Genomic DNA, 13,065 nt, shown 5'->3' with positions numbered 1-13,065 from the left:
TTTATACTAAATTTGGTCCAAGTCTAAATCACAAAGCCTCTTGCAATTCGGGAGATGCTATATTATTGAGACATTGACTAATCCCACGATTTTGGGATCGTCGAATGATCATGTAGAGAATCCGGGAATATTCAGGTTCATTCGATTATATCTCAACAAGTACGGCCTGAATCCATTCATATTGTGACATGTGTCACTTAATTTTATTATAAAAAATCTTTTTAAACCTTATCAATTTAGAAGCTTCATAATGTGAATACTTTATAATTTTCAGAAAATCGATACAAATAACTTTCAAACCCAAATCACACCATGGTTAATTGAAATCTACCCAATGGTGGGAAATAAAAATCAGATCTAATTTTGTTCCCTCAACACCACACAATCGACGTTCCTTCGTAGATCTGAAGCTTATCTACTTTTGTTCTTCTTCGCTTCTTCCATCGGACGTCGCCTCTTCCACCATGCGCCGCCAGCAACGCTTCCACCGTGTGTCGCCTCTTCCTTGCCTGCGCCGCTAGTTGTTTTCCATGGCTTCCACCGTGCTCCGCCGTTAGCAATGCTTCTTCCTCGCAACGCTTCCACCTTGCTGCAGGTACAAGGAAAACACAACTTTGGATCCCTTTATCTATCTGAAAACCTTGACTTAAATGATGATTACACATTTTGGCTTCATAAAGATGACCAAGAATATATTCATGACTTGGTATATGCCCCATGCTCTCAAACATTGAATATGTGCTTGTTAAAAATTTTCATTACATAATATTATTCGATTCTATGTCATTGATGTTTTAATGTCTTCGATTATTGCTGATGCAGGTGGACCTTTAGATTTGTACAATGATCACCATATTTGCACCCACTTTGGAATGTTTATTGATGAAGATAAAGATCAATGCGTGAATTCTCAGAGTTTTTCCAGATTTCTTGGTTTGCTAAAATATAAAGAGTGAACTTGTACTTGTTGATATGATCATAAGATTGTTTAAGAAGTGCACAGGGAGCTATGATTTAAATTTTTTTCATGTCTTTGTGGTTTGGAAGCTCTATGTGCAGTACCTTTCTTCAAACCGATAATTTGCCTCAAATTACTAGGACTCAATCTGATTTAATCCTTGTAGAGTATGGAAAAAAAAGAAAGGGACAGTTTAATCCTTTTAGGAAATACTCATATTTACCATATCGCACATGCAGCTTTCAGGATTGAGTCGAAAGGATTTGTTTACAGCAAAGCTAACTTGCTAAGATGGTAAATTTTTTTTGTTCGTGTTTTACATTACTCTACTGCAAAACTTTAAATTTATTCATGCTTAGTATTGACTTTATCTGAAAATGTTATTAAAATTTAGGTAAAAACGTATGTTGTTTTTGCTGGAAAAAAACCTGGTGTTTATGATCGTTGGGAAGAGGCACAAGTGCAAGTAAATGGATTTCGTGGGGCTTCCTACAAGGAATATCACAGTAAAGCAGAGGCATTGAGAGCATTTGATGAATATATGGAAAAAACATTATGCCGCTTCAAGTTCGACGTCCACTGAAAGTTCAGCGTCCACCAAAAATTCTAGTAGAAAAGCCAAACATAACGAAAGAATTGCTAAATTGATAGATGCTCAGGCAGACCTAGCCCGTGAGCATCAGAAAAATGCCTTAAAAATGATTGAGATTTCTGAAGAGCTCAAAGCAATACTTGAATCTATGAAAATTAGTGATGATGTCTAGTGTTTATTGCTTTTGATATGTTGGCTTAGTTTCTTAATGTACTAATGAGATTTTTATTATGTTGTTTCTTAGTTGTTTCTCAATATACTAATGAGATGTTTCTTATGTTATTTCTTATGTTGTTTCTTAGTTGTTCCTTGATCTGTAAATGCATCATGTGGTACAATTCTGAAAATGTTGTTTTATCGTATCTGAAAATGTGAGAATTTTTTCATCATGTTGTTTCTCGTATCTGAAAATGTGAGAATTTTCAATTGACATGAACATGTTTGGATAACTTCGTGGTGGTCATTGTTCCAAAGTAGCGAATTAAGAAAATATTCACGGAAAATAAACTTTGCAACAAAGAAAATAATTACAGACAATAAGGAACTATTGTGAAACAGAAGGCAATCTCTGATGTCCTTTATAACTCGGCCACGACTTTGGATTCTTTTCAAACTCTTTGCTTTTGGATTCCCCCCAATCTTCCTTCAATTCTCATGAACAAATCCCTAAACAACGTAAATTTAATTTAATCAAATATAAATTTGTAAAAAATACCTATTTGATATATACAACAATCCTTACTTGATGTCCTTGTGATGTAGGAGGAAACCCAAACAGATAAGAATGTAAATTCGTTTGAGAAGCTTCAAAAAAATTAGTATAACCTTCCTGCATTTTCATGACCAAATCCCTAAACATCGTAAATTTAATTTAACCAAATATAAATTTGTAAAAAATACCTATTTGATATTTACAACAGTCCTTACTTGATGTCCTTGTCATGTAGGAGGAGCCTCAAACGGATAAGATGGTAAATTCATTTGAGAAGCTTAAAAAAAAATTAGTATAACCTACCTGCATTTTAAATATCAAAAAATATGTAATACAAATATGCATATAATTATGGAAAAAAACTAAGTTACCGTTTGACTTGAATATTGCATTTGGTCATTGTGCCCAGATACCGATGGAAATTGGGGGGATGCAAACTGATTTTGCGATAGTGATTGTATGAAGTTCATTTATCGTGTTTTGTTGCCATCTTCTGAACATTGCCCCTTTTTTTGCTGTTATTTCATGTAGCACGTTCAAACCAATATAAACATCAACTAATAGATAAAGTGTATAATATGATCATGTAGATAAATAAAATGAATTGTATACAAATACTTACTTCAGATTTCAGCTTTTCCTTTCCTTTTACCTTTTCTTTTTTTGCTCGTATGATCCCAGTATCGTGTAATATTTGCCTTTGTAATCCCTTTCGCTTTCGCAGTAAGAGGGTTACGAATGCATACTTCGCCTATTTGATCTTCACTCGGATCATCATCACACTGCTCGTTTATACTCAAATTCATCACAAGTTTGGAGATTTCATCTTTTGCGGTGTCAACCAATGTATATAATGTTTTTCTCGCAAAATCATAGGGTTTGCTCAATTGATTTAGATCATATACCGATCTCATTATTTGTTTGACAAATTCCATCTGAGATACATGAGCACCACCATCACCACCACTCTCACTTTCTTGCAAATCGGTGCTAACTCGACTTTTTATATTCTTCATCCATCTCCTCAAAATATAGCACTTGGGTATAATAGTGACATCCATGCAATTAAACACCATCAAAACATGTTTACACAAAATCCCCATTGTCTCAAACTTACAACAACTGGACTTTATTTCACGACTTTGCTTATTGAACACCACATGCCTAACCATTGGGTTTTCATCATGAGATTTTACTTTGATCTGAATCCAATTCCAATCATTGCCAAAATAGGCTGGTGGTTCAAGAGATTTACAATTCAAAGAATTCACCAATTCAATTTCAAATAACTGATAAATAGAAATTGTATAAACATCAGCAGCATGAATCAACAAAAGATGGTTTTTCAAAATCTGTGGAGGCTTACCGTGACGACAACGAGTATCCTCTGTCTTCTCTTTCGACAGCCAATTTTTCTGAATCTTTGTATAATTAAGCACAAATTCATACAAAAAACTCATCTTATTGCCTGTTTTTATAAAACCATATTCGTGACTTCGCTCCTCGAAGTAGCCAATAGTCTCACACTGAACTCCCCATTACTAAAAGCAGTCGCCCATTTTTTCTTGATTCTGTACATCCCATTCAACCACTTATGACCATCCAAATTATATGTATCAATCATGTATTTCCATGTTGCCTCAAATTCATATTCAGATTCACAAAAATTCATACATTTATACCACAGCTTCTTGACATTTGAATCACCATTTAAACTACCAAAGTGTGAAGGAGCATTCTGATTTATATGCCATTGACATAACCGGTGATGTGAATCTGTGAAACCATTTCAATGGAATTCATCATGGCTTGACATTGATATGAAAAGATAGTTTTCGGTTGGTTTCCATTCATAGAATCAAGAAATATTGTAAACAACCATTCAAAAGAGCTTTCGGTCTCATCTGACATAAATGCCAAACCAAACATAACATTTTGCATATGGTGATTGATACCAACAAATGTAGCACAAATCAAATTATATTTATTTGTTTTGTAGGTTGTATCAATCGACAATACATCACCAAAAAATTCATAATCAACAGAACATCTATAATCCCTAAAGAAAAAGTTCATCACTCTATCGTCATCATCCAACTGAACATTCCAGTAAAAGTAATTCTCCTTATTCGCCTTATCTATAAAATATTTAATAAGCGCAGTGGCATCTCTATTCTCAACTTTTGTATGTTTTTTCAGTCGACTCATATGATCATATGCATCCTTTCTGATAAAACCTAAATTTTCTATCCCACATGCTTCATGTTCCATAAAAGAAACAACATTGGAGACAAATATTCCATCATTTACCATGGCTTCTAAAGTCGATTTTTTTGCATGTGATATATTGCGTGCCGATCTTAACAAGTGATTTTGATCAGATGCAAACATTTCATGGTTATGCTCCTCTACAAATCTACTCACCCGCCATTCACTTTCTTTTCCCTTGTGATCTTCAATTTCGCTTTGCAGTTAGTTCTAGTGATCAAATTTTGATAAACTAGAATCCTTTTATTAGAATTTCTTTCGTCTTTTGAACCTTCACATGAACATATAAATTCTTTGGACTGAAGTTCATTAGTATGAGAAAAACATCGTTGGTCATCCTTCCTCACACTAAAACATTTGGCCTGTGCATATTGACAATACAATAAATAGGCATCTTCCACACTATACACAACCGTACCCACTAGTAATTTACTCTTCAAAATATCAACAACCAAATTTTCATTTTGTACCTCGAAGTTTTCAACCACGTATTGTTCAGTTTGCTCGTCATCTTCTTGATCGTAGTTTCCGTCCAACTCATCAAGTGAAATTGGCTTGTTATCTTCCATATTTCAACTATGCAATCAGAAAAAACAAAAGAAAATAAAAAAATAATGAATAATACCAGTTATTTATCCAACGAACGATTTCAATAAAACAACACATTGCAACCACTTCTATAAAATCATCTACTACATTTTCTCAATGCCTTAAATATGAAGTCCCAAAATAAAAATAATTTATTCACTGATTCTAGTCACAGAAACTTCTTAGTTTACTTTTATACAAAATATATAGTCAAATTTTAAAGTTTGAGTATTTAGAAAAATATTCACAGCCGACTTCCCTTTTTCTATGCACAAAGAAGCGTAAACAATATACAGTCACAAAGAAGCGTAAACAAAAAAAATCACTCTGATGGCGAATCGGAATGCCATGAACATTAATCTATAAAAAAACTCACCTTTAAAAGAAGCTGACGTCGTAACCGATGGGAGGGAAATGGCGGCGAACGGTGGATGCTTTTAGAGTAGACAAATTTCGAGGGAGAAATGTCTGGGAATTGGTCCAAAACTGAAACATATTTGGAAATGTCTGTTATTAAAAATATCACTCATTTTTTTTTAAAATTCCTAAATCCAAAAATAAACACACATACACATGAAGCTAAGTCAAGCCATATAATTTTAAAAAGTCATCCAACCATTGAATAAAATAACAACAGTTAAATAAAATTTAAATGTAATCAAACTTCTACTCTACTGTTTTAAGAAGAACTTGAACGCAATACCCAAAAGTCTATCAAAAATCCACAACGTATCAAAATATGGGAAAACATTAAAAAATAATGTTTAAACCCATTACTCATGATCATAATATACAGAAGAAATGCAAGGTCCTCGGGTTTTCATGTGCACTACCAAACCCAGTCCACTCAGTCCTCGGCACATCCAGTCTCGCCATCAACAAAATGCTCACCCGCATCAATCACACCTAGTGAGTCTAAAGAGTCAACACACTTGAACCGTAACAACAAGTAAATACACATAACATGAAACAGTTAAAAGTACTGTAAACAAAGTAACTTTCGTGATCTTCAAAAGCATGAACATAAACATAAACATATCATATCAAATCATGTCATATCGTATCATCATATACGTATTCATTTCCTTAATTAAATTCAGATCATTAGTTGTGACTTTCGTATCAGCTTTAGGTCGATGGATTCATCTACGTATAACCGCAGTACTCGACGGCAGGGATATCAGCGACAGTTTTACCCATCCAATGAGCATTGGCCTTACATGTTCGTGTTCGTATTAGTCATAACCAACTCACCTCCTTCAAAAGCGTGTCATCGTATCCATCACTTGTAAAACTCATGCATATACGTACATTTTCTTAAAACCAATAATGCAACGTATTTTTTAGCATTTACATAAAAATTCATAATTAACATACACATTTTAAATATGCAGTAACAGTTGTTAGGGCACTGCCAGGACTGCTAACTCGATCCACCCAAACTTATCAAACACCTTAAACAAACTTCTAATCATTCTTTAGATGTACCTCAAACCCCTGTATTTACCTCTATATTTCGTTTCAGGGCTTAGATCGGATCAGAGTTTTGTTTAACCTGAATTAATGCGAGAATTGATCAATTTTTAACCATAGTTCAACAACTTCTAACCGAATCCCGTATGACTAAAACTAAATTATTTATAACCACATACATGTCGGTATAACTTACTGGAACCCCCAAAACAAGAAATATCAACCGACAATCTCGAAAATACATGTAATGTACTAGCGCCTAGGCACTGGCAGTGTAGCTGCGGCGCTTGGTGAGCACCTAGGCGCCAAGCACAGCGCTGCGGCGCTACAAGAGCCGAAGCTCAAGTGCTGCAGTGCTTGGTGACCACAGCCGCTGTGGGGCGCTTAGCTCCTAATCGTTATTACAACACAATCTGATTAGGGTTAAGTGATTACAGCGGAAAACGAATTTAAATTTTCTTTACAATGAGCCCAAAAACGTGTCAAATGTAATTATAATAATAAAAATAGTATATAATACAGTCTCGTCGATCTCAATCACATATAAAACAAGCCCACACGTGATCCAAAACAACTACAAACAAACAAACTCATATCTTCGGGACATGCCCCGATATATATGAAGACATATACATATATACTTGGATAAACACTAAACCTCAAATCAACTCAGATATAACTCTCTCCAGAAGTACCATCTCCGGTCTCCTTATATCCTGGAGTACCTGTCATTGTCAACATACAAAGACAACAACAGCACCCTCTGGGGTGAGCAAAGCTCAGTCTAAAGCAACCACAATATATACCACAAATATCTTAACAATGATATATGATATGCAATGCATGTATGTCGTGGAGGTATCAGGTCAAATGCCCATCCACTGAGCACGTATCAGAATCAATCGAATCGCTATCAAATCAATGCTTGAGCTGGCACACCAGCCTCAATCAGGGATACTTGTATGATAGCGTCGACAAATCGCCATCAAAACCCAAATCTAAATCAATCATTGGGGCAAACAATTACTATGCTTTAAAGGTCATATAGCACCAAACCTAGCATTGTGTTCACAAACCCCAAAATTAAATCAAATCATATCAGAGTATCCAAGGATCATAGCTCAACGTGCATGTCATGTATTGATGTATGCATCAAACGATGCGTGTTAACAAAATATTTATTTTATACATCGATATTCAAATCACAATGTCATGTATGCCACGTCAAGTCATCACATAAGGCATATAGACACATATTCTCAATCAAATCAATCAAACATATATCATATGACACAGATACCTGTCGTATATTACTCGGTTGCAACATACCTCAATTCTTCGTTCCAGTTGATGTAGCTTGAAGATATCAGTTTAATAATCTATCTACGTCAATAACATATTCATTTCAATTAATAACATCATTCAAAATCAACAATATAAGTTTCAAATATCTTTTGAAACTTTGAAAATTCATATCAAATAGAAATCATAACATAATTCAATTCCGACTTCGAATACGAGTTTTTTGTCGGTTATTCTTTCACATATATGTATCTCAACTTCAAATACATGCTATTCCAGCACTTCAATAAATAAAGGTGTTGAAACTAGAAGAAACTTACCTCAAAAGGAAGCTCTCGACGCGAGGATTACGAATATATAATTTGTTTCGCGTTTGGATAACATTTCGAAGTGATTTCGTACGAAAGAAATCAATTTCCTCTCATTTCTCTCGAAGCTTCAGCAAAGAAATGAAGAAATATGTTCAAAAACTCATCCTTAGCACCTCTTAAATCGTGCACAACAGGACACAGAGCGCGGTGGCGCCGAAACATGCGCGGCCTGTTCTGCCCGCACTCGCACTTCTGCGCGGGTGCGCGCCTTGCTCTGTCTGAAACGCTATTTTAGCTTCCGAATTAGCAAAAGTGGTCAACGTAAAAGTTGTAGATCTATGTCTTGGCTTTCATTTGTCACTAACCTCACACAATTTGGATATTGGATGCGAGAGTTATGCTCATACTCCCAAAATGTGTCAGTGCAGGAACTGCAACACACACGATGCACTTCGGGATGATTTTACCCCTATTTCCAAATGGATCTGGACAAAACTAAAAACATGAAAGTTTTAGTACTATGTATTAGCTTTCCAATGAAATTGGTCTCAAGTCATTTGGACTAATACTCAATTAATTATGCTAAAAACCGTAACATGTCACTTTTCTGTTGCAGTTCAGCACACGTTTCAAACACAAATCAATTTCTAATACAATCTTTTATTATCACAACCTATTTTCTCACTTCCATTGTCATGATATACATCATACACATAATCACATGACAATTTCATGAATTATCGATAATCAAATAAGATTTACGATAATGCGATACACGGTCCTTACATTTCTCCCCCACTTAAAATATTTCGTCCTCAAAATCTCAAGTGTCCATATATAAACATAACATTGGTAAAAATATAATATGTCACCAGTTATAGTACATAACAAAACTAAAATCAGTAAATATATCACTATACATTGAATACAATGAACAAGTGGAATAGAATCAAACAAGTGCAGATATGATTCTCGCATCTTGCTTTCCAATTCCCACGTTGACTCCTCCACACCATGTCGTGTCCATTGCACTCGAACCAGAGGAATTGATTTTTTACGCAATACTTTCCCCTTCCGATCCATAATGCAAACTGGTTGTTCAACATAGGAAAGTGAAGGATCAAGTTCAACCTCATCAGGCGCAAGTACATGTGATGGATCTGGTTCATACTTTCTCAACATAGAAACATGAAGTACATCATGAATGACAGATAAAGCTGGTGGCAATGCCAATCGATAAGAAGATCCCCAACTCGATCAATGATCTCATATGGGCCAACATATCGAGGAGATAACTTCCCTCGCATGCCAAATCGAACAGTGCCTCTGTAGAGAGATATTTTCAAAAACACTTTATCACCTTTCTGGAATTCTAAGGATCGTCTTCGTTTATTCTCATAACTCGTTTGACGATCCTGAGCAGCTTTCATCCGCGGTCGAATTACCTGAACCTTATCATTCATTTCATGTATCATTTCGGGTCCAGTCAATTGTTTTTCACCAATTTCATCCTAGAACAACGGTGATCTACATCGTCTCCCAGACAAGGCTTCAAATTGTGTCATACCAATACTCATTTGGAAGCTATTATTATAAGAAAATTCAACCAATGGTAAGGCATCTTGCCATCCCATTCTGAAATCCATCACAATAGCACGTAACATATCCTCTAAAGTTTGAATTATACGCTCAGTCTGGCAATCAGTTTGAGGATGATAAACAGTACTCATAGCCAACCGCGTACCCATCGCTTTTGGAAACTACCCCAAAATTTAGAAGCAAACCTGGGATCACGATCTGATACAATTGAGACTGGCACACAGTACAGTCTCACAATATTCTCGATGTATAAACGGGTCATTCTCTTATAAGGATAAGTCCGCTCATACGGAATGAAATGTGCAGATTTCGAAAGCCGATCAATAATAACACAAATATCATCACAGCCTTTGGGCAAACGAGGTAGATGAGTCACAAAATCCATAGTAATATGCTCCCAATTCCATTTCGAGATTTCGAGACTATGGAGTAAACATCCGGGTTTCATTCTCTCGGCTTTCACTTGCTGGCAAACAAGAAATTTCGAAATAAATTCAGCAATGTCCTTCTTCATATGTCTCCACCAGAATTGGAGTCTCAATGTCAAATACATCTTTCGACCTTCAGGGTGAATACTGTATTTGCTACAATGTGCTTCACGAAGAAGGACATATTTCAAATCAACATTATCAGGAATTACCAGCGGACCATTAAGTCGTAAAGAACCATCAGAAGAAGTCTGAAATTCAGACTGATGTCCTACAGATACAAGTTCTTTCGACTTCTGAATGTGAGCATCACTTCGTCGGGCCTTTCGGATTTTCGATATCAAGTTAGGCTCAATTTGCAATGCTGAAACAGTGACAGAATTCCAATTCGAGTGAAAAGTCCAACCAGAAGTACATATATCCTCGTGTATTTTGGCGAAATTGACAGATGCTAACGCAGAATCATGCACCTTACGACTAAAGGCATCTGCAGTAACATTCACCGATCCAGGGTGATAATGAATCTCACAATCAAAATCTTTCAGGAGATCCATACACCTGCGTTGCCTCATATTCAAATCAGATTGAGAAAAAAGATATTTCAGACTCTTATGGTCTGAATAGATAACAAACTTCTCTCCATACAAGTAATGGCGCCAAATCTTCAGTGCAAACACAATGGAGGCCAATTCAAGATCATGAACAGGATAAAGTGTTTCATGAGATTTCAATTAACGAGACGCATAAGCAACCATTTTGCCATGTTGCATCAGTACACAGCCCAAACCTTTACCAGACGCATCTGTACACACTACAAATCCTCCGGTACCTGAGGAAATAGTAAGCACATGTGCTGTGGTCAATCTCGTCTTCAATTCAAGAAAACTAGCTTCACATTCATCTGACCAAATGAATCGCTGATTCTTCTGTGTCAGTTGAGTAATAGGTTTAGCTATTTTCGAAAATCCTTTAATATCGTTTTCATGAAGATGCATAAACTTTAAACATGAACATTTTCGTAAACGTTTTCATGATCATGTGGAATATAAACTTTTTCATAATATCATAAACATATCCATAGTTCATTCATCATTTTATCATAAACATTTCCTTTATCTTCATAAGATTATACGTTTTTCTTTTATTGAATTTGGATTGTTAATTGTGATTTTCGTATCATCATAAGGTCGATGGATCCATCTATCATGTAACCACAATACTGAGCAGCGGGGACATCAGCGACACTCTCACCCCTCAACTGAGCCTTGACCTATCATCATCATATGAAAATACTGATCGTCAGGTTCCCTCGAGGACCTTCTCCCATAGAGGGGCTCTCTCTATGGCCTTCTTTCACGAATGAGCTCCTTCTGAGGCATTTTCCTTCACGATATCCCCAATCATATCATTATAACATCATAATAGTCACAATTACTTCATCTCCTCCAACTATCATATTATCATAACAGTACAAAAATCATACATAAAATATCATTTTTCTTTTTAAACTAAGCATACAACATATCTTTTAATTGTCCATAATAAATCATAAAAATTCATAAACATTTAAAGTAATTATTTTAACATATAAAACAGCATTCAGAGCACTGTCATGAAATTTACTAATTTTTTAGGTGTAAAATTACCGTTTTATCCCTAGACGTAAAAATCCTCGAATCTGACTTTTTCTTAATTTCATTGACTCTAACATGTCCCCCAATAATTATTTAAGCTTAAATTAAAATTCTCATAATTTTATTTAGCTTAAATACTAGACTTTAAATTAATCTTTAATTATTCGTTTTTAATGTGCTTTAATCCCGAATAATTTCAAACTTTAATATAAAATTCCTAACTCAAAAATTAGATTTTTATATTATTTTAGCCTCGTGAACTACGACTCGACCCCCGTGAGCCGTGTTTCGATTTATTTTTTAAAGAAGAAACCCTAAGTTCACGCCTAGAATTCCCCTCGAGCCATCTCCTATTTTTGTCGAGCCATGCTCGAACCATCATTAGCCAACCTCGAGCCAAGCCCCCTATGGACTCTACTGGACCCTAAGCACCCAAGGACTCGACCCCTAACTCGAACCCGAAGCCACACCCACAAATGCAAGCTACGGCCGAGAACACCTAGTAGACTTAGGACTCTTCTATCGCGCCTAGGCCGTAGCCAACCGAGACAACCCCTGGACCAACCCCTTGTACACCCTCCTAGGACCCTAAACCATTGACCTAGCCCAGCCCGAGCCCCCTGGCCGAGCCCTTGGGCCCATGCGCACTGCTGCAACAACGCGCGCCGAATGGCACTCCTCGGGTGGGAGTCCTAGCTTGCTAGGACTCCTTCCCCAGCGCCTGACTCGACTCCTTCCTTGACTCATACCAGACCCTAGCTAGCCCTGGCCCCAAGCTGAGACCAAGCCCAGCCTTTACCCACAAAACCGAGCCCCTATGATCACCTTGACAACCAATTGGTTCCAGCTTGTGTTCATGATCGTGTGCAGTGTTTTGGTTGAGTTTTAGGACCCTAAAGCTTCCTAAAAACACCCTTGATAATATTCCTAACATGACAGCCCTCTTAAACACATAAAAACATGAATTTGGAACCACAAATCAAGAGTTTATTACACATGTAAGCATGGTTACAAAAATATCAAGTTGTGTGCCTTGTTTTGTTTCAAAACATGTTCCGATAAATATTATGGTGTGATAGATGTTTGAAAGAAAGAAATATGACGCGCTTTTGCGTATTTTACGCACGAATTAACGTTGACGATTGCGAAGAACAGCGACAACGACCTTGGCTTGAATTTCCCTTGAAGGCTTCCAAAGTT

General features: G+C 36.2%; 1 protein-coding gene and 1 long non-coding RNA gene across 2 annotated transcripts; one reads left to right on the top strand and one right to left on the bottom strand.

Annotated features, from left to right (window-relative positions):
- The first annotated feature begins 297 nt into the window (after nucleotides 1-297).
- Nucleotides 298-1,832, top strand: LOC140828394 (uncharacterized). Its single transcript, XR_012117175.1, has 4 exons — nucleotides 298-706; nucleotides 823-960; nucleotides 1,198-1,252; nucleotides 1,353-1,832. It is a non-coding gene; the product is annotated as an uncharacterized lncRNA (long non-coding RNA).
- A 1,053-nt stretch (nucleotides 1,833-2,885) lies between these two features.
- LOC140827010 (protein FAR1-RELATED SEQUENCE 3-like) lies at nucleotides 2,886-4,575 on the bottom strand. The gene is made up of 4 exons (XM_073189579.1): nucleotides 4,282-4,575; nucleotides 4,142-4,166; nucleotides 3,788-4,038; nucleotides 2,886-3,683 (listed from the first exon to the last, which is right to left on the bottom strand). Exons 1-4 carry the CDS (start codon nucleotides 4,573-4,575, stop codon nucleotides 2,886-2,888), a joined length of 1,368 nt encoding a protein of 455 aa, XP_073045680.1.
- Nucleotides 4,576-13,065: the final 8,490 nt, after the last annotated feature.

This window comes from Primulina eburnea, chromosome 3 (genome assembly GCF_022965805.1).
Source record: "Primulina eburnea isolate SZY01 chromosome 3, ASM2296580v1, whole genome shotgun sequence".
Taxonomy (NCBI): Eukaryota; Viridiplantae; Streptophyta; class Magnoliopsida; order Lamiales; family Gesneriaceae; genus Primulina; species Primulina eburnea.
This window is presented reverse-complemented; position numbering and strand designations above follow the sequence as displayed.